The 22,899-nt window shown below is 38.2% G+C and overlaps 1 protein-coding gene across 1 annotated transcript in view; it reads right to left on the bottom strand.

Moving 5' to 3' along the window:
• The window catches only part of hhat (hedgehog acyltransferase), a 57,540-nt gene extending 38,316 nt beyond the window's left edge, over positions 1-19,224 (bottom strand). The window contains 8 exon segments of the mRNA XM_057344626.1: positions 10,876-11,026; positions 12,419-12,581; positions 12,905-13,165; positions 15,713-15,907; positions 15,998-16,111; positions 16,245-16,312; positions 18,203-18,328; positions 19,146-19,224. Of these exon segments, the coding sequence (XP_057200609.1) occupies positions 10,876-11,026; positions 12,419-12,581; positions 12,905-13,165; positions 15,713-15,907; positions 15,998-16,111; positions 16,245-16,312; positions 18,203-18,328; positions 19,146-19,149 (1,082 nt within the window). The 5' untranslated portion in view covers positions 19,150-19,224.
• Positions 19,225-22,899: the final 3,675 nt, after the last annotated feature.

Raw genomic sequence — 22,899 nt, 5'->3', positions numbered from 1 at the left:
AGCTATTGTTGTGTTATTTCTATGTAAATTTTTTAAATGACAAAGACTGCAGTTTTAAAGTACTTTTATTCATTTATTTATATGAAGTACAAGTAGCAATGAGGTACAATTAAAATTAAAATTAGCAAACGAACACACCTCCATCTTAAGCTAAAAATAGCCTACTTTGTCAACGCAAAATAAAAAAGCTATCAGTTTATGCGTTTTAGTGAATACAGTCTAAATGAAATAAACACATTTTCTATCTACTATACAGTAGCCTGCAAAACGAACGCAGCAAAATGCACCTGGATATTATGGCGTTTTCAGTCATATATTACTCAACATATTATTTATAGTGAACTATATCTACAACAAACTTACATTATATCCTGAGGAATAAATGCTCTCTTGTTATCATTATCAAAATGTTTAATCTGCATGAAACAGAAAGTGCATAACCATACAAAAACACGAACATCATGGTTGCTTTACTGACAAAACGGGAATATTACATAGATCGATAGATTTGTTGGTTCAGAAGAACGTCCAGTCATTGAATGTGTGGTGTAGTGGTCTGGCACAGCAGTTAGGTGTGTGCTTCTTTCTGACTGACAAAGACTGGAATCGGCTCTAGTCATAAGAAAAAATCTTTACGTGTGTTGTGTCCAGATTGTTTCAGCTGGTCGTTAATTGTGTCCTGGATCAAAGTTATAGCATTTCAATACTATTACACACTATTTTTTTATTACAAAAGTTATTATTTCAGTCTGTAGCTTACATAGTTTATTCATTTTCTCTCTATTGTAGCATTAAATGTTATACATAACTTTTATTGCAGCGTGCCACGTGAAGCGGGTTTCCATCACTCTGGTTTTATTCGCATTTTGAAGTTTCTCATCAGAAACGAGTGATGGAAACGCCAAATTTCGAATTAAAAACCCTTTATTCGCAAAAATTTTTTATTCTCGCTTGAGGTGGTTTTTCAGTTTTGCGAAAAAGGGTTAATGCGAATAATGGGAGATGGAAATGCATTTGCCGAACAAATTCCTCCAAAAAGCCACGTAATTGCACTATGAGACGGCATAACCTGACTAACCAGAGTAATGATCTTGTTACACAGCATGAGAAATGTTGTTACGGTCATTCTTAAATGCCTGAGCAAAGTCGTCAAAGTATTCTGTAATTGCCTCTTAGAACTGTCACGACTAGGGATGTAACGATTCACTCAGCTCACGATGCGATGCGATTCACGATTCTGATCTCACGATGCGATTTATTCACGATTTACTCACGATTTATTTTTAAAAAATGAGTTGAAACAAATTAGAAATGAACAACTTCCCTTGCATTATTTCTTAAATGCTTTACGTTTCTTTGCATTATAAAATAATGTTTTATTTCAAATAACAAAAGTAAACTGCGATTTTATAACAAATTAATAATAGAAAAAGTCTCTTTAATATAAACAAACTAATACTGTCTGTGCTTTTCTTGGATTTTTTTGCATTTAAGAAATATCAGCATCCACGTTTAGGTTTGCAGTGAAAATAGCGGCCCCTGCTGTTCAAAGAATGTATTGCGATTCAGTTCAAGCCTCAACCGAATTGAATCGTCACTCATTATAACCGATTTTCAACCGGCTCACGGTGAATCGTTACATCCCTAGTCACGACTGTGTTTCCCAAACAGCAGACACCCACAAAAGCACCGCATTTATTGTGTTTCGTAATCGTCTGCTTGCGCAAGTATTATTCTATATGAAAATCATTATATTCAGTGGCTTCTCTTACTTTTCTTACTGATATTTAGTAGCAGTTTATTAGGAAGTGACGGTTGACTATTTGGATGGAAACGGTGCTTATTCGAAAATGTTTTATGCGATATTCCAATTTTGTGCATAAATTCGCAACTTTGGATGGAAACCCGGCTATTGACTTTGCAGGACCCACAAACGTTCTTTATAAAAATTGCATACATGTCTAATATATTAAATGTATATGCACCCACAGATGCTCGAATCCAGTGCGCATAGTGGGGCAGCTAGCAGCGAGCGTGCACTAAGCACACTGTGGGTAAAAGCACCAAAAGCAAACGCTGGGAGTGAGCGCAATTAAAAAACACTTGTCAATAATTCAGATTTACGAAATTCAAATTCAGATTGTTTTGTCATATCTCTGGCTCCATATGGAAGCGTGTCCCACTTTTAAGTGCGTGAAAGTTGGCAACCCTGCTAATATACTAACAAAATAAGAAAGTAATTTAAGTACAAACACTAAAACAATACTATACAGAAAACCGCAAACAGATTGCTCTCTAATCCGCTGCACTGTCTTCAGTTTCGACTTCCTGGTCAGGGAGCTGTCAATCCAAATCTCACTAACCAATGAGAGTAAAGTGGCCATAAATCCCGCCCACACGTGAGCTTTGTGCCAGAAAGGCGAACGAAAAATTGAGAAGCCTAAACGAAAACTCGGAAAGCGCAAATGAAAAATCTAGCAGCGAATTCAAAACTATTATTTGCAAAAACGAAACTTAAAAAATTGTTAAGAAATCATGCCACATTCTTGCAACTGAGTTTATTGTTTTCATTATCAAAGTGTTTTTTTTCTTTCTCATTTTATATTTTTGTTCGTTTTTAAAAAATTTGCGTTCATTCTTATTGGCACAAAAGGAATCCCATACGAATCCACCTTTCGCCAAACTATTATATTGATCCATTATACATACACGTTCATGTGTACACCTGCATATTTAATGTGTATGTTCAACGTCTAATGTGTATATCTTGTGTATATATACTGTCCATATGTATATTGTCTTTTTTGTACAGTCTGTCTGTCTGTTTATACTTTGCACTGTTCATCTGCACTATATACTGTCACTTAAGTCTGTAAAGTCATACAGTTGTCTGTCCAACTGCATTCTACTTTGTATGGAGTAACGTTACGCACCCAAGACTTTCACTCACCACACGTGGTGATGTGACAATAAAAGTGAGTTGAGTTAACTTATACATTTTCACATATCATACTGTATCGTACAGGCATTTATTTTTCAACTACGTACAGGAACATTTTCGTTTTTATTTTGGGCATGTTTTTCGACGCATGATCTCACAGCATGCCATTGTCAACTTTAGTCATATAAAATCATTTCCCAAAAACAAAACTGTTTACAGTGAAAATGCCGGGTGGCTAGTGTAACAGAGACCAGTGAGAGAGAGCTGTGTAAGTAAGCCTGAGTCTCTAACTTCAAAAATTTGTTTAGCCTCCTCAATAGAGCGCTTGTCTCCCATACCGGACAGACGCAGGTTCGAGACCCGCTCGGAGCAATTAGTCATTTTGGAAAACCACTAGCCACAGTATCAAGCCCTGTTTATAACATAATAGTAAGTTTATCATTTGTTAACTTTATTATTCATTATATGTATTAAAGTTTAATGATTTATAGCATTTATTGGTAACATTAGGTAAATGATTGACCCCCGACCACCTCACTAATTTTCAAACCCGGCTACGGCCATGAAAGGGCTAACCTTAGGTAACACTGGAGTCATGAGGATTCATGTGTTAAAACTGCCCAGGTTAACTACATGTTAGTGCATGTTTGTTAGTTAATGTATTAAATAACTCCTCAAAGTGAAACTTACCAAATGGACCCTTAATAAAGAACAAGGAGTTCTTCTGAGTATTTGTAATGAGCAGCTGGATTCGTAGTGGTCCTCCGATTACACATTTTACCATTTGTATGGAGAGTGGGGCATTCACATAAACAGTGTTAGAGTTAGAGCATACAAGTATTTGAACCTCAAAATTAAATAATAAATGTGGGGGGAAATGACAAAAAAGGTCCACTTTTTGAGAAAAAGAACCACCACTTCCACAAGGCTGGCTACGGCCCTTTATAATAAACCGCAATGTGCCATTTCAGCACATCACTATTTGTGGGACAATAGCGTGTTACTACAAGTTACAACAACTTTAAACAACTAGACTTTGTAGCTCAGCCCATAAGTACCCAAGGAATGCATATACTGATAAAAAAAGACTAAAGACAGTCTAAAGCATCAAAAATGAAGTTAGTCACTGTATAATAAGCTTTCACCTTTCAAAACAAACAAAAGATTTAAATGCATGAGGAAGAAGTGAATGGTTATCTGGAGACTCCTTGGATGAGATGATGCTTCCCATCGTCTCATCCAATTAAAGCAAACACAAAGCAGAACAACAGACAGTTTTCTAGCCATAGGGCTTTCATCTGCAGTTCATTCTGTCGACTTATTTAGTCCAAACACACACGGACCTCAGACACAGCAGTAAAGAGCTGGTGCTGCTTGCTTCTAAAAACAGGAGACAAACTGACATGTGCCAGCAGATGGCTGTTAACAGGCTGGAGAGCTCCGACATTAAGTTTTCATGAGCTCACAGACTGGCAATAATCAAACTGTTCTGTAATTCATTAATAACCAGACGTTGAACAAACTAAAGACAACAAATGACGCTTCACAAAAACTTTCGTCCGAATAGAGTATGAGAACGGGTTTGGTCAGATGTACAGAAGCATTTGATTCATCAGCACTTCATGGCATTCATTAGCGACTATTGATGAAGTCTGGTCTGGCTCCAGGGAAATAAAGTCATCCGGGAAGACGAGGAGAACAGACTATACACAGAAGTCATTTCACTCAACTCTACATTAATAAAACAATGTGACTCGACCATTTAAGGCTGAAACGCACTCTACTCAAGTAGCAAGCATGGTTCGTGCTTGCAATACAATTCGTAAGTGTGTGGTACTGTACTCACTCAAGTAGACAGTTCAACCAAAAATAAAAATTCTGTCATCATTTATCCACCCTCATGTTGTATATGACTCTTTCTTCTGTGGAGCACAAAAGAAGATATTTTGAGAAATGTCTCAGCGGTTTTGCGTTCATATAATGAATACATTCTTCAAAATATCTTATTTTGTGTTCTGTGGAAGAAACAAAGTCAAAGAGGTTTGGAATGACATGAAGATGAGTAAATGATGAAATAATTTTCATTTCGGTGAAATATCCCTTAAGCATAACAACAAACTTCAATACTCAATGAGTGTCAATGTGCTATGGCATTCGGGGTGGTTCACCTAAAAATGAAAATCCCCATGATTTACTCACCTGCATGACGTTCCAAACTCAGACTTTCTACTTTTTTTATAGACGTACAGCTTTTGAAACAGCCATGGAGGATAAAATAGGCACTCATGTCTGGTGTCGTTCATGAGCTGTGAGTCACACAGTGATTCTTGAAGCTGAGACCGAGATACGCATCGTAACAGGTTCACTCAATGTTTTACACCTCATCATTGAAACAGGCCTGACAGAAACGGTCTGTAAACAGATTCTCCACATCATCCCATTGAACCAGAGGTGAGCTGCCCATTTATGATACAGCTGTGATCCAATTCAAGTGATAGTTCACCCAAAAATGAAAATTCTGTCATCATTTACTCATCCTCTTGTCATTTCAAAGTTGAAACCGGTATGATTTTCTTTTTTCCACAGAACACAAAAGAAGATATTTTGAAGAATGTTGGTAGCCGAACCACGGCGGTGCCCATTCATTTCTATTGTATGGATACAAAGCCAATGCAAGTCAATGGGTGTCAGTTAACAATAATCTTTGTGTGTGTGTGTGTGTGTAGTAAGAATGATTAGATAACTATAGATAGGAGTCAGCAACATGGTATAGAACTACACAAACTGTGTGTGTTGTCTAAACGAACAGGTTTTTATCACAACCTATAAACCTTTCAACTGATGTAAACTCAGGCCATGCCTGTAAATCGCACCCATGCACACACAGCAATAAACACACATACCCATCTCTAATCTGAACACCACACTAACTCTTGAACTGGATCCAATGGCGACCTTCTCTATTTTATTCTCTCTGTTTTTCTTCAATGCCTTCTCGCTCTCTGTAGGACATTTGTACTGTAATCAGAGACTCGTGTCAGCCTGCCGTCCCGCAGCATGGGGTGCTAACTCCGCTTGTTGTGGTGCATCTGGGCAGATCTAAACCATTAAACACAGAGAATTGTGTGTGTGTGGGGGGGGTTCTTCCTGGGGGTTTTGAGGTATATGACACATCGCGAGTGTGCTGAGGCTCTGCTGAGTTGTTAGAATGGAAGGGCAAGCGCATCTGAGCTCTGTTGCTCCGTGCGGGATGAAGGCCAGACGAGGTCCCGCTAAAGTCTACAGCACACGTCTATTTCCTTACAATTCTCATTTATCACACTCCAAACTCCATCAGCTTTAACAGCACTCACACACACATACACTGGTGCTTAACCTTTCCGGCTCTCATAGTCTCAGCGGCTGTCGGCAGGATGGTTCTGCTGATGTACACTAAGCATGCAGGGTTATATGGGAAAGTGATACTCCAACAGCTAGAGTGGGTGCCAATGAGTGCAGTTTAATTATTTGGCTATGGACAATTAACTGGAAATCATTTCATTATGAAGCGACAAATGTGACCCTGCCTGTGAAAATCCAGCTCAAGTCATTTTTTGGTGATTTACTGTTTTCTACATAAAATCACCCTACATCATGTAAAGAACATTCTGTGGAAATATAATCTTGCTATATTTAATACTGACAGAGTAAGGCCATTTTCAAGATTGAAATCATAGTGAAATTAATGGTTGATATCTATCTTTGAAGCTAATTATCTCATCATTAGATTCAAAGAGATTAGACTTTAGCCTGGATTTCACAGGCAGGGTCACAAATTACAATGGCATCTTTGTAAATACATAATAAATTAAAATGGGAACTGCTTCAAAACGTCTTTCTTTTTTGTCGTTTCATTTCTTTTATTTACTGGTGGTGGCGGATACCAAGTTTTGGCAAAATATTACTGTAGTAATAATAACTGCAACTACTAGCTTTAACTATAGTAAACAAATATTGTAGTAGTAGTAATAATAATAATAGCATTCTGGCAGAAACTATGGCTACCATGGCACATTTTTGTAAGTAATGACAAAGCCACATCGGCTAATAAACAAGTTTAAAATAATACAACTCGTTAGAGTAAAGTAAATGGTACAATAATAGTATGAGATGGTAAAACCAAATCCAAACCTTTTGAAAGCATGGCACCCCCCTTTACAGTAATTAAACTTACATGTTTACATACATACTGTACTGTTTTTTAGATTAAAAGCAGATAAGCAAACAACAAATTAAGCATAAACAAAAAATAGCACAGAACCTGATGGATTGCTACACTTTCTGTCTTTGATGAGACATAAAAAAAGAGCTCATACCTTGGGAATGGTATAACATAAAATGTTAGTGGTTTTAAAACCATGACTTTTTCAAACCGTGGTATACCTTGAAGCCAGTATTTGGCCCATGCCTATATGATAATATTGTAAATAAATCCCCACCCTTTTACAATTTGGCTTTAGGACCCACAATAGTGAGACTCTCTCTCTCCTCCCTACATTCTTATTTGGAGTGTGATTCAATGGGCAAAAAAATTAATACCCACAATAAACAAAATGGAAGATGAATCTGATGGATGACATTATTTAGTAGTCACTATAGTATTGCTATTGTGATTTATTTTGGTAACAATAACATGTACACTCTTTAAAAAAGGTGCTTCAAAAGGTTCTTCGATGCCATAGAAGAACCTTTTGGTTCCATAAAGAACCATTAACATCTGAAGAACCTCAGTTTCAAAAATGGTTCTTCTATGGCATCGCTGTGAAGCACCTTTATTTTTAAGAGTGTAGTGAAAATCTAATATTGTGACAGCCCTAATTTAAAGTAATTATTCATATAATAAATTAATCTTGTTAGTGCAAAAGCCCATGGTATTAATATCATTTAAAGGAACCGTTCTTTGGCTGTTTTCGAAGCTTTGATTATGTTTTATAATGAATGTTCATGTTTCTAGTTACAAAAAACGCTTTATATTTCACATATTTCAAGTCTATTGTTCACCGCTGTCCCTCTTCTCACAAAACAATCAGATTTTTCCGGTTTCTGTAAAGTCCCTCCTTTCAAAACGCTCTGATTGGTAAAGCTGGCCCAGTCTGTCGTGATTGGTTCCCCGCTTAGTGCGTGTGTCTGAAGATGTCCCACCCATACCATATCAGCGAGCTTCCGCTTCTCAGGCTGTTGTGATTGGTCGGCCCCCCTCTCAGTGCACATGTATTCAAAAGCTTTGGCTTTTAGCAATAAACAGTAACAATGGCGTCAACTTCACTTCATCAGTTAAAAACATGCAGATCGATCCAAGTGTAAAGGAGGTCTGCTAGTGCATATGCAAACGTCAATCTTTGTTAGAGATCACAATTTTTTCCCTAATATGGCGAGGGAAATGACACCGGACCGATTGGCGCCAGACCGGTTATATTAACACTAATAACAGAAGCGTTAGTTTTGCCTTTTTATATTGGACCTAAGTTGGATAATAAAACAAGCAGATTGACAAGGAGACATTTGCAAGCAGGACTTCAAAGGACGATTCATAGAAGTGTTTTAGAGGTATGCGCACACACACACAATATCAGTGTATTACACAGAACAGCTTTCAGAGCCGATGTTAAAGTCATGGAAGCTGTTATTTGACTGTTGGTTATCTTAGAATGTGTGTAGCTGAATTCTTATTACCAGCTGTAGGACTGTGATGAAAGTAATTAAGCGCGCAGCTCAGTCAAATATTTACAATCTCTGATAACCAAACACTACTCCAGCGGCTCTTCCTCTTCTCTAAGGAAGGTCTCGCCCCTTTTTTGCGTATTCCTGTGGGCAGAGGTTTTTCAAAAACTCGTATTAGTGACATCATTTATTAGGGCTGTGTATTGGCAAGTGCCTCCCGATACGATACATATCACGATAGATGGGTCACGGTACAATATATTGGTATGTATTTCGATACGATACACATTTGCGATATATTGCAATACTTTAAATAGCTAGAGCTAGAAATACAACATGCTGAGCACCACCGGGGGTTTTCTGTAAGCATAAGTGTAAAAACATCCCTTACCTCTGCAGAGTGGCCATGATGTGCGATGCATGGACCTTTAGATCAGAGGTTTGGGTTCTCAAACTGTGGATTGCGCCCCTCAAGTGGGTAGCACAGGGGAATAAGGTGGCTCACGCAAGTCACTTGGCTGTTGTGGTGCATTACAGTTAAAACAATGAACATGGGCAGTATAAAACCTCTGGTTCATCCGTGCTGTAAATGCGCTGGTGTCACATCCGTGAAAGCACAATAAATGTCATTGTTACTTTTCTTAATAAACTTTTTGTCTAATGCACTGAAGTAGCCAAGTGACTTGTGTCATGACTTGCGAAGCCTACAACAGCATCATTTTATAACTCATTACTCCATGACTTATTTTGAAAACCAAAGCACACCCACACATCAGCTCTGAGAGCTCCAAGCGTTCTTATATTTTTCGCCATGCTCGCTTCCACTTACTTTTGGCCGTATGAATATGACATGATTTAAAAAAATTATCGATAGTAGAGGTATCACTATCGATTAGGGTTGGGAATCGTTTCAATTTTATCGATTCCGATTCCAATTCTGATTCTGCTTATCGATTTCGATTCTTATCGATTCCCAGTTTCGATTCCACAGTTGAAGTAAAACATTTAGATATCAACCTGTATGTTCATTTAGCCTGCTTATTGACTTGTTTGCAATATATATATATATATATATTTATGAGCAGCGTTTTGTGTATATTTACACATAGAAACACACCTTTTCTGATTTATTACAATTTGTATTATCATAGTTGAACTACATCATGGTTAAACTGTAGTTACTATAATGCAACTATGGTTAATTTGTGATTCCTGTGCTTTAATGCAAATTCTATAGCTAAACTATGCTCACTATAGTAAAAAATATCGATAATTTTCATAAGGGCTTTTATTGAGATATCAGCAGATCATGCAACGCATGTACTTTTCTGAAAATATCCACACAGGAATTGATAAGAGGAATTCAAATTTTAATCTCAAGTATCCGATTCCTATTCCTTTCGATTCCGATCCGATTCCTAGCCTTTCGATTCCGATTCCAAATTGGAATTGATTTTCGATTCCCAACCCTACTATCGATACACTATCACTATTAAAAAAAAAATATTGCGATAGTTACATGTATCGATATTTTTGCACAGCCCTATCATTTACCCGGGAAGTAAAGGGCTGTAGTCCGATTCCAGCCGTTCTCTGTAGTCCTTGAAAAGTGAATTCTGTTAATCTCTCGCTTGGCATTAAACTTTGAGCTTCAACATTTTGCAGATATTATTTATGCTCCTACAGCAACATTACACACCAACTAAAGTTTGAAAATCGGCATCACGGAGAATGGACCTTTAATGTCATTAATGTGCATATTATCTTATTTTCAAAGAGTATAAATCAAATATATACAACACAAAATCTAAAGCGCTTGTAGACTGCTGTTGACTTAAAAGACCTTTCCAAAGCATTCAACCTGCAATCTATGTAACTTCACAAAGCATTTACAGTAAAATCCAATCAATGAGAGGAAGCTTGCATGTATGAGCCTGTTTAATGTCTTCTCCCGGGACTCCGGACCGCTCGGAAGCCGAGCACACAACCCCATACGCTTGAGCTGTGGCATTTAGCACAAGAGAACGCCTAAATCTTGTTATGTTGCCTTAATGTGCTTATATATAGTGAGTCCTACTACACCGATGCCAGTCAATTTATGGCTTAAACCAATGACAGTGAATGCAGCGCTGCTCTGCCCCCTGCTGGTACACGGACACACTGCAGGTGGCAGCTGAGGCAGAGAACTCAAAGGCTGGTGCTTTCAAGGTAAGAGACAGAAGTGTTTGCTGTACCTCCACATCCCGGTGAAGCTGTACATGATACTGACACAGCGTGGTAATGCGGGCGAGTCCAATCCGTCCAGCTTGACAAACAGAGACACAGAGCCAAACAAGACCAGATACTTCACGAAGAAAAACTGCACTAAAGCAAGAGCCAACCCACCTGCAGGTGAAAGAGAGAGGGAGACAGGAAATCACTTACACTGTATGACAGTTTTATATTATTGAACAGCTGTGTATGATCTCTAACAGAGACATTTGCCATTTAAACAGTTGAAATAAATGGGATGTTACGCGACAAGCTCCATCTCCTGTTGTGTGTCTGGAATATTTTCTATAAATATCTGTCTGTTAGTATTACAGTTTTTCTCAATGCCAGTTGCTCGGCTGACAGAAAGCATACTGGAGGTGATTTCAATTTTGTCATCTGGGCTCTCAGTCTTTGAGCCAATCATCTGAGTCGTAAGGAAAATGACATCACAACACACAAGCCGTTTATAAGGAATATTCTGAGCTGTTATGTGAAAGGTTAAGGCCCAAAGTCAACTTCCGGTCTGTGTTTGGTTATAATTTAACAATTTATTTTAAATTCAATTAATATATTAATTTATTTGAATATTTTAAAGTATATTAATTATAAAAAAATTCATTAAAACTACTTAAAAGTTATTGATTCTTTGCGGCGATCTATTGGAAGTTAAGTTTGGGCCACATAACGTTTGTTAATGTTGTTGCCGCTGAAACCATCAGTGGGACTTTGGAATTTAGTTGTTTGAATAAATCTTATACATGAAAACTTTTAAATGGTTGTCGATTGAAAAAGGTGCATTTTGTCTCATGAACACTGTGCCAGCAACTGTGCCATGATAATAAATGACCCAATAGTCTATGGTTTCTTTCAGCTCAAATTATGGTTAAAGATGCTAAATTAATTTCACACATTATATTTACATGTGATGTCCTCAACTAGTCTAGCAAAACATTTTGTGGCGTTCTGGATGGTGTTAGAATCAATTCTATACTTCCGTTCTATCATCTCTAGCTATCTCTAGCTTAAACCAACACACTCCCTTTCTCACTCTCTCTGTGGTTCTATGCTGAGGACTGTATCTGTCTTGTCTCATAATCCCACTGGTACGGAGCTAAAAGCTTTCAAATATACACATTTCTGCCGAGAGTCCGTTCTGTATGAAACACAGGCAGAAAGCAGCAATAATGACTCGATGTTCCAGGCTGCTGCTGTACAGACCTCTGCTCCCTTTTGCATAGTCTGTGAATCAACGTTCAGACAGCGAAAATCAGCAACTTCTACAGATCAATAAACAGCAAGGAGTTAGATGAGTGCTGCACATGGAAGAACACAGATCATATTGTGTGTGTGTGTGTTTCAATGTGAACATCTGTGCCTTCTAATAATGTAATAAACACTTCCAGGGCGCAAAACCCAAAATAACACCAGTTATACCCTAACAGCTCGTATCCATTCTGAAAGACACATTCATTTGATTATAATGAAGCAGAATTTGCATATAAACTCTCTCACACACAGACTTACCCAGCGCCCAGGGTGGAAGGACCTCCAGGTAGGTTTCGTTGCCCTGGATGGCGTGCATGTACATGAAGTGGATCATCATTTCAGCTAAACACCACCAGATGCACAAACGCAGGATTCCACCCAACACATACTGCATGGATACTTTACACACCGGCCGCTCTACCTGCAGAGACAGAGAAAAAGAGAGAAAGTTACATCTCTTTCCGCTTTTTAATTTCCTACATAATAAAAACCTTTAAATTTGGGCTTGTTTTATGCTGACTCGAGAGATTTGGCAGTAAGATATATATCAGTACGCAGGTTTCTGCAGTGCATTCTGGGCATTTTTAGGGAACACGCTTTAGTGCACTGCTTAAAGGTTACTACAATGGAACAGCCTTAGAAATGACTGACTCCCTGGGCAGTGTACTTACTACTGAAAAATCAACTGGACTGAGACAGTCCCTGCACCTCTTTATATGAAATGTTTTGAGCGTTTGTCTCCACCTGTTCGCTGAAGTCCTTGTAGGTCATGATGGGTCCATTGTAGAACAGAGGATGATAGAAGCAGTAGGCAGTGAGCTTGGATAACTGTGAAATGAGTGGCTTTAGTCCTTTATTTTGTAGTGGGGGGCGGCGGTGGTTTGGTCCTCCAGCCTCCAGGGGACTCCAGCAAAGCTCCAGACTAAAGCTAATGCAGCGCAAACCACAAACGGCAGTACTGAAGAGCAGAAGGAATTACTGCTCCTCAGAAGTGTACCAGCCACGCTAGAAAAAGAAAAATAACCAAATTAAAACAAAAGGCTAAATATTACATTAAACTAAAGTGCATCATAAAAAGTAAAGAGGCCCTAAAATAAATAATTATTAAATTAAATCATTTTTTGAGTTGATGCTATAGAGGTGGTAAAGTTGTGGTGGCAGATAGATTTCAGGGCAAACTAAATATTAATTTGCCATGGATTCACATTTTCTAAGATAATAAAAATGCCTATGACGTTGAGACATGTAGTTATACAGCACATAATACACAGAGGTATACCTAAAACCAGAAGTTGCTTAAAGCGACAGCCATAATTCAAAATTTTCCTGTGTTTTACTCACCCTCAAGGCATCCTAACTGAAGGTTTTCTTCTTGAAGAATAATGCAGTCGAAGTTATAATACCACTTATCATTTTACGTCGACTTTTTGACCTTTCCAAAGCATTCAACCTGCAATCTGTGCAAAATCTTCCAGCTGCACGTGAACCTGCGGCTTGTTTTTCCGGCAAATGACGCATGCAAGTTCCGGTGACGAACGCGGCATTTTTCTTTTTCAGCCAATAGGACACCGCCTCCTCTGGACGGGAGCTTTCGTCACCTTCATTTAGCGGAAAAACAAGTCTCAGGTTCACGTGCAGCCGGAAGCAAGACATCAACGTTAATAGCGCTGTCAATATGGATATTTCTCTTACACAAATGCATCGATTCGCTTCAGAAGACCTTTGTTAAGACCATGGAGCCGTGTCGAGCAGTTCTTTGATTGACGGATGCACCTTTTGGAGCTTCAAAATGTCGACCCCCATTCACTCCCATTCTACCTCTTGGAAGTAAAATGATACGTGGTATTATAACTTCGACTGCATTATTCTTCAAGAAGAAAACCATATTCAGCTAGGATGCCTTGAGGGTGAGTAAAACATGAGGAAATTTTGATTGGCCCGTGAAATAGCCCTTTAAAGAGATAGTTCACCCAAAAATGAAAATTCTGTCATCATGTACTCATCCTCTTGTCATTTGAAACCTGTATGACTTCTTCTGCAGAACACAAAAGAAGATATTTTGAAGACTGTTGGTAACCTAACAACAGCATTCACGCATTGTATGGATACAAAACCAATGCAATCAATGGGTACTGCCATTGTTCGGTTACCCACATTCTTCAAAAGATCTTTTGTCTTCTGCAGAAGAAAGAAAGTCATACAGGTATGAAATGACAAAATGATGAGTAAATGATGACAGAATTTTCATTTTTGGGTGAACTATCCCTTTAATAAAAGTATACATGTGTGTGCTGTGTTTTGCAGCCCTATTGGCATCAAATTGAATTGCAATAGTAATAGACTATGCACGCAGGGTGATGATGTACATCCGCTAAAATCTCAGCCACTTCCGCTCTCACAGGGCTGAGGTAATTTGTCACCAAGTGATAAGGATATGTTTACAAAAAAAAGGTTCGAATTTCAGTGAAATGATAGCACTACAGCTCAGCATTGTTGAGACGCACATTGAACTGTAATGGTGTAAAGTATTTTACCATAAAAATACTTTTTTTTTTCAAAAGCATCTCTGTTTAACAGCCCAGCAGCGATCTGTGTCTTGGTCTGAACTAAACTAATATGATCTGCTGGGCATGCTCAGAAGAGGACAGTTGGCACCCAGCCGGGAGACGCAGCAGCAGCCACTTTGAAAATCTCATTATCGCTACTCAAAAATAAAGCTATAACCACCTCTAAATTACACTAAATGACAGGGCAGCATTCTGAAATTAGTCACTGGCTAATGCTATTTTCAGTTTGCGTGTCTCTGTGGACACACAGAGACACGCCTGGGTCTTCCTGTAATCTTTAGGCTTTTTCTAAGTGGTTGAGGTAAACAGGGATAACGAAAGAGGCCATTAAAAGTGATTAAAAATCACAACAGATTAAATTACGGTGGTTTGTTTTTGAGCGGGGCATGATAAGACCTGTCTAGCAGTAAATAATAATATAATAAAAGGTTTTGGTCTTCACAATAAATCTTTTTCCGCTGTTAAGCAGATGCATAATGACAGCAGTCAATCAATCATTTAGTTTGCCTGTCAATCAAGTGACTGAGCAGATAAGAATAAGATAACTGACTGAGGTTTTAGGTCATGTTTTCTTTCAGTTGTCTCACACAAGGCATTTCGAAATTACACACATCACCTTCTAACTCTTTTAGTTTGAAAGTCATAAGTTCATAGACTGTTTTGCAATAGGCAGGCGATAGCATACACAGACATAGCGATGCAAATTCTGTAAGTTGTATGACACATATGTCAATTTCCCTGTTTGCACAGGTGAGACTGTGTGGGAGTGTATGAGAGTTTATACATGGCCTGTTCAGTCCGTTTGCATGTGTGTGAAGTGAACAGTGCTGTTTAATCATGCAGGTAAGGTTCAGTCTCATCTCTATTCTCTCTGCGAACCTCTGCAGATGACTCTGAAAGTCCTTGAAACAGCACATATTCAGCTGGAGTTTGGTACCTCACATGGGTAACGGGCATTACTGAACCCACACACATATTTACACACCTGTAAGTCCTGGACGGCACTAATATTGAGTGTGGAGAGCAACAGGAGGCTACAACACCATGACAGGGCGGGGCTACGCATCTGAGCAACAGCCAATGAGATGCTTAAATGCAGCATCAAAAGAACCACACCACGCACTCCCAGAAGCCAGCCGGCCGAGAGCACGCCGTATATCATATAGACTGCCAGTCTGTACTGTAACACAAATGCATGAAACGAAGATATAAACAATTACATTATCCTTTACTCACTAATAATTGGCTGATCACTATGAATTAAGCTTACCTGAGGCAGGTAATGAGCTGTCAGCCTAGATACCATAGCATGGCCAATCAGAGACCAAAGAAGAGACTGCCACGCCCACTCATTCCAAAAACTCCATTCAAAATCTGTGGGGTCCTAAAAAAAGAAAAACACACAGAGAGAAACATACACATACACAATTATTCCAATGGATTATGCTTTTAAAACAAAGAGCACCATCGCGTCTTGGTGTTACATCGGTCAAACGTGTCCTCGCGTGTTTTCTCACCTTCTTAAACCCCCATATAAGGAATCCTCTCTCCAGCTGTACCTCTCTGTCCAGACTTGATTCATGGTCTGTCAATAACACACAGAAAACAGCAGATTTTTAACATTTTTAGTGATCACTGTCTTGGAATTGTAAACTAATGACATCTATTTCACTTACTGTTCAATGTTATTGTATGTACAAGAACAGCTTAGGCATTCCGCATAAAAATAACTCACTTTGTGTCCAAGTCATACACATTTCAATACATCGGTGAGAGTTAATGGTGGCAGAGGTTTTATTTAAACTCTTCCTTTAAAACAAGTCAAATCAAAGGTTCTTGAATTTGGGTTTGGTTTTTGGAAATGGGCCTTTTTGATGTAATACAAGAATAAAAGATCTCTTGCATATTCTCAGGACACCATCATAAACTCATCCTCCCCTGCAATGCAGTGTCAGTTTTGTATTGAATTCTCTGCCCGCCCCTCTCTTTTCTTCTTCCAGTTTCTCAGGATGGACCTCTCATCACCCTGACAGAAGGTTTTCCTGCAGGGTGCACTGGCAGGCAAGGATTCGTCTCACACAAAAAGAGTAGATCACGGGGCCATCTGGTGGTCACAACAAGTTATAACGCAAAGACTGTTAACCACCGGACTGCATGTCTCATGGGCATCTTTGCAGTTTTGTGTAGAGATCAACTAATGTGATTCAATGTGCTTGAAAATCAGAAAATCCAACCTGGCCCAGGAAAAAGGGCTTTAGGTTAGCTGAACTTGATATTTGAGACAGATTGTTTCTCACTTTAAATTCTGCCATGAGCTGTTTCAGATTTGCCATAATTTAATCATTTCACAATGTAAAGCCTTTGAATAAAACCAGATTTCCTTTCCAGTGCAAGTGTTATTGCATTCAGATTTTTTCCAGATTTATTTCCAAACAAAGTTACGAGAGCTGGATATTAAAAGGTAGGATTGAGTTTCGTTGTAGTGCAGTGAGGACAGAAACTTCTGTCTCAAGCTGTAAAACTGCTCACTTGTAATTAATCATTAATGAAAAGACATTGGGAACTGATGATATTTAAGAAGGGCAGGCTTCTCGAAAACTCCTTAAATCGAACTGTAATACTGCAATGCAGGGGGCTCAGTAAATGTAGCTATTAAAAATATATGTATCTATGCAGTCTATTAAATACTTTCAGAATTCTCAGTATAGGTCTGGCTTAGGAACAAACACAGAATGTTAAATGTTTTACTTGCTAATGTTAAAAGGACGGTTCATACAAAAAGAGAATTGTCCCATTACATTTGTACACTCATGTTGTTCCAGACCTTTATGACTGCATATCTGCTAAAACCTTGGAAGGACGATCGCTCAGCACACTGATCTACATGTTTAGCATGTCCATATGGAGTAGATATATTCAAATAGACTGGTCCTTCAAAATGCTGTTTAATTTGACCAGTCTGCATAACACAAAAATGTAATTGGTTTTCATAAAAAAAAGAGTCTTGAAGAGAATACCGAAAGCAATATACAGTATACTGGTGATGCTGCAGACTGCTTTTGCAAATTAATTTTTGCATTTACTCTGAGTGGCATGTTTTGATAGAAAAATATTAAATGGCTTCTGTGGGTTGCCTTTAGCTGACCTGAGATCCTGTCACACCTCAAACTGACAGCACAACCTTTTCATAGCCGAAGTCAGCAGTGACCACGATAACAACGAGTTCTCTTCACACCCTTGAGAAGCCCTTTTTAAACTGAAATGTCATGAAAAAACTGAACTTATTCTGAATAAATGTACTTAAATCACTGAATAAACACGTTTATGACATATTTAGAAATTGTCGAATATACTGCTTCTATGTCGATCTGTCGCATGTTGTGGGGTGTTTGCATAGTGGTTGAAATGACCAAGGATCTCATGATCTCTTGCAAGTGGCAGGTTTCAGTTTTTTCTAGGACACAAGGCAGCTCACCTTTGGAGAACTTGTGCAGCTGGTAGAAGGCATACAGATGGGAAAAGAATGAAAGAATCCAGTAGGCCACCATCTCCAGCCGAGGTAGAGATGTTTGCTGCCACTTAGGAGCCATGAAAGCTGAAGCTGCACTGCAGGTTAAGTGAAGATGAACAGACATAGGTCACCATTACGTAAGCCATCAAACTTCTGAATGGTCAATCATCACTACATGAAAGTGCTCTATATGAAAACTGTAAGGATGTTTTATAGACAACTAAGTTCAGATTTCTTTGTAAGATTAAAGTGATAGTTCACCGAAAAATGAAAATTCTGTCATCATTTCTTTCGCAGAACATAAAATAAGATATTTTGGAAAAAGTTGGTAACCAAACTGCGCTGGCACACTTTTACTTCTATTGTATGGACACAAAACCAATCCTCTTTGCACAAAACCAATGCAAAGAAGAAATATCTTCTTTTGTGTTCTGCCGAAGAGAGAAAGTCATACAGGTTGGAAATGACAAGAGGGTAAGTAAATGATAACAGATTTTTATTTTGGGGTGAACTATACATATAATATATATAGAATATATAATATGAATATACTGTCAAGAGTCCGGTGCAGTTACAAAACCAGTAATTTATATTTTGAACATTCTGAAATGCAAAACCAAATAAGGGAATTTGTTTTTTAAAGATTATTATCTCCGTATTACATATATTATAAACACCATGTTTTACTATATAGACATAGTACACGTCTATACATAAAAAATATGAGAACCTTTTTGTTCTTATGGATCACAATGTTCATTGAAACTCAGCGTCAAATGAGTCAAGACATTTATTTGGCGAAAACCATCAGCCACAACTTTAAACTTCACGTCAAATTCAGTAACGTTAAATGTTCATATGACAATAAACGCTGTATAACGTTCACTAAACAAACCGTGTTACTTACACATAAGCCTAAAAACTCCACTTAAAACGTTACCATGAAGCTTTGCCTTGTGCTTCCCATGGCTTTAACCACACCCCTGACTCCTGATTGGCTAAACCAACGAATACGTATATCGAGTACTTTGAACCATAGATATCAAAACTAGATGCCGCATAAGCATCTGTTTCTATGGGCCGCTCGTGCCACTCACTCGGCGGCCATGTTTGCAATGCCTCTGGGTAGTCAATAGCAAGTCCACAGTCCTATCTACTTGAATGGAGGAAGGCAGATATTTTTAAAATCGCTGGCAAAAATCACAATTAAACAGCATATGTCATATCAATAATTAAACCTCACAAGAACTATACCATAACTTGGGTTTGCTAAGCTTAAACTGTGCTAAAAATAAAAAAATTCGAGATCGCTTCATGCACTGTGCATGCGCACAGGCTGGTAAGCGGCTCACGAGAGCCCCGCCTCAGAGAATCATCAGTCAATACTGATTGACGCTTAGCTCGTTTAACTGAAAGGAGGGACTTCCTTCATTAGAGCGGCCATATTGAGCGTTGCATACCTTCCCATTCATTGTATGGCCGTGGCACATCTTGTTAATATTAATATCTTTGGTTATACGTAGGTCGTCCGCCATATTGGAACGGTGCGAGCCGGTCTGTGTTGCAAAGTCTGCGGCTTTCCAGTGGAATTGGATTACTTTGTAACTTCTGCTCCGGGTTGTTTTATCCAGAGGTTAGGAGTGGAAGGATTTTGTTATATAGCTGTCAATCTTAAAATGATTTTATTTATGGATGTTAAGTTCTGTTATTTGGACTAGGGACGTTAGACTCGTGATGTAGGATTTTAATTCATAGATCTGGCAACCCTGCCAAGCTGTCTGTACAGTGTATGATTATGAAAGCATGTTTGTTGTTGTGTAAACTCAAACACTATATTTCCTACACTAACACATGACAACAACGAAAGAAAGAGTGTCCATTTTGGGGGGAATTAAAATGCACAGCCATGGCTGCGCTGTGTTGTGGCATTCTTGCAAACGGCCAGTGACGTCAGTGGACCGTTCCAAGATGGCGGATGCGTCTACGTGCCTGGAGAGCTTGGATGCGGCATCTAGTTTTGGTATCTATGCTTTTAACCCCATAAGTACCTTAACTTAAACTTACTCTTGGGCAACTGATAGAAGAAATTCAGTGTCTGAGAAGTCTTAAGGTTGCACCTCACAGGTTGCACCTAATGAAAAATAATATGTTGTTAATTCAGCCACTATTAATGTGCGTTGCACTTTATGTAATTTGCTTAAGGAGGCTGTTATTTGATGTAGTTGGAGTGCAGGACGCTCAGCCCCTTGTTTTTGTTTGAGTGTGGCGGCTGGGGGAGAGGAGAAGAGCCCGCTGGTGCAAGTGAGGTTCTCTGGTATAGCCGGGGTCTGTACGGCGTGTGTTGTGGCCGACAGCAGCCCTGAATAAACACCCCTTTGTTCCAGAAGTCGTCTGGTTATTGTCTGAGAACGCTACAATATTTAAAAATAATTTACAATCGTTTTTATTTATATTATATTGATCACATTAGAGAGTCGAAATGGAGTCACGAGAGTCGATTTCTGCCTTGGAGTCGAATCCGATTTAATGAATGCCTCACATTACGTGATAATCTGGACCGAACATCGGACCCGATCGAGGCCATGGATACGATTTTTTCAAAGATTCTCAGGAGGGGAAAATCGGGGTAAAATCTGGCCAAGAATCCTGTAATCTGAACCAGGCCGTGTGTTTAGCATGCAAATAATATGTTTCCGATAACCATAGTTGTATACTAAACTTGCTTTTTGCTGTAGAGAAGTCAGTAAATATGTTGCGTAGCACAAACACACAGTAGGTCGCCGTTTGTTATGGTTAATTTATACATGAGCGCGCATAGACTGAACACATATACGCATGACAAGGTTTATGTGAAGACGATAATGACGTGTTTTCAAAAATGTGCACTTTGGTTTTCAAAAGTTTGCATTTTCAGTCCTCAAAAACGCTAATGTTGTGTAAATGAACAGCCAAAACACATAAAGGTTTCAGTTTATAAACAGCCCTCAAATGTGGTCTACAGCGTTTCCAAAAGTCCCAAGAGAAAATTCTTGTGTAGTGTGGACGCCAGGCGTAACCGTAGAAAACTCTATGCGCTTTAAATGAAAATGGACTTATGTAAACGGCACCTTAGTAGTTGCAGCAGTTAAAGTACTAAACACTCAAACGAAGCACAGAGATTCTGCACTAAAAACGAGATACAACATAATCGCTTGTGTTTAAAATCAGTGATGCAATGTTAGAGGTGTCTTAATCGAAAACAACCTGCAATAACATATCTTAAAATATATAAGTGCAATAGTTTTGTCTCTATATGCACACAGTAACGTTTTATTTTTGTTGTAAAGTATGTTTTATTATAATAATTTAACTAATGGCTGGAATAAACTTGCAGACTTTTAAAATCTGAACAGATTTTTTTTAAACTAGACTTTTTGAAAGTTTCAGACAGAATACACTGCCTGTTTAAATCTGCAGACTGCAGCACAGACTTTCTGCAACAAGTCCAGACTGAAAATCTGGGCAAAATCTGAGCAAAACTCTTGTAGTGTATTTTAGGCATAGTCCTGGTTTAAAATAATCCCTGTTTAGCATAGCCTATGTTGATGTCTTAATATTGTTACATACGTTTAAATATAACCTTGTAATTTATAAAACAATTTAATATAACTATGCATCATTGACGTGTGTTCACTTTATTATTTATACTCACTTATATATTTTTGAGAGACATTTACTTTTGCACTTTAATAGTTACACCTTAATATTTTTAAGAACAAGTAGTATCTTTTCACTTATTATACCTATTCTACGTGTGTTCAGTATGTGTTCTTTTTTATTTTTCTTCTTGTACAGCTGCTTTGATGCAATGCAAATTGTAAAAAAAAACTCCATTCAATATCTGTGGGATCGTAAAAAAGAAAAACACACAGTAACATGCAGACATACACAATTAATCAAATAGATTATGCTTTTAAAACAAAGAGCTTGGGGATACGTCAGTCAAACGTGTCCTCACGTGTTTTCTCACCTTCTTAAACCCCCATATAAGGAATCCACTCTGTACCTCTCTGTCCAGACTGGCAATTCCATGCAAATGTCAGTTTTCGTGTATTAAAGTCAGATGTCAAAATTTGGTGGTTTAAATTTCCCTGTGAAGGTTTTAAAGCTTTTTTAGGTGTTTTAAAGCAGTTTTATTTAGTCAGGTAAGTGAATTGTATACAGAATTGTCACAAACATTAAGTAAATATGTTATGTTCTGTAAAGATACATCCATTCTCCATTTGTTGGATATTATTGCTTAAGGTTTGTGCATTTTCATTAAAACAAACCTACAAATCTAGTCCTTTTTAGTCACATCCATAACACATTAATTTGTCCTTCTTTTAAGATAGAAAACTTGTGCATGTTTTTCTGATGTCTGGACTCTATCATCAGACATTCATTAAAATATAAAAAGATGGTTCCATATACTGGTAATGAATACATTCTCTGAGAATTTATCTTTCAATTTTGACTGAAAATGTCACATTCATAACGCTGGAATTTTCCATTACACAAACATTTCAACTCAGATTCACATCTTATCTTTTAAGTAACCATGGTGATTTTAGTCAGCATCTCTTTAAACTTGGCAGATCTTAACTTAGTATTAGAACTTAGGAACAGTTCGCTCAAAAATA

The sequence above is a fragment of the Triplophysa rosa genome, linkage group LG10 (assembly GCF_024868665.1).
Source record: "Triplophysa rosa linkage group LG10, Trosa_1v2, whole genome shotgun sequence".
Taxonomy (NCBI): domain Eukaryota; kingdom Metazoa; phylum Chordata; class Actinopteri; order Cypriniformes; family Nemacheilidae; genus Triplophysa; species Triplophysa rosa.
This window is presented reverse-complemented; position numbering and strand designations above follow the sequence as displayed.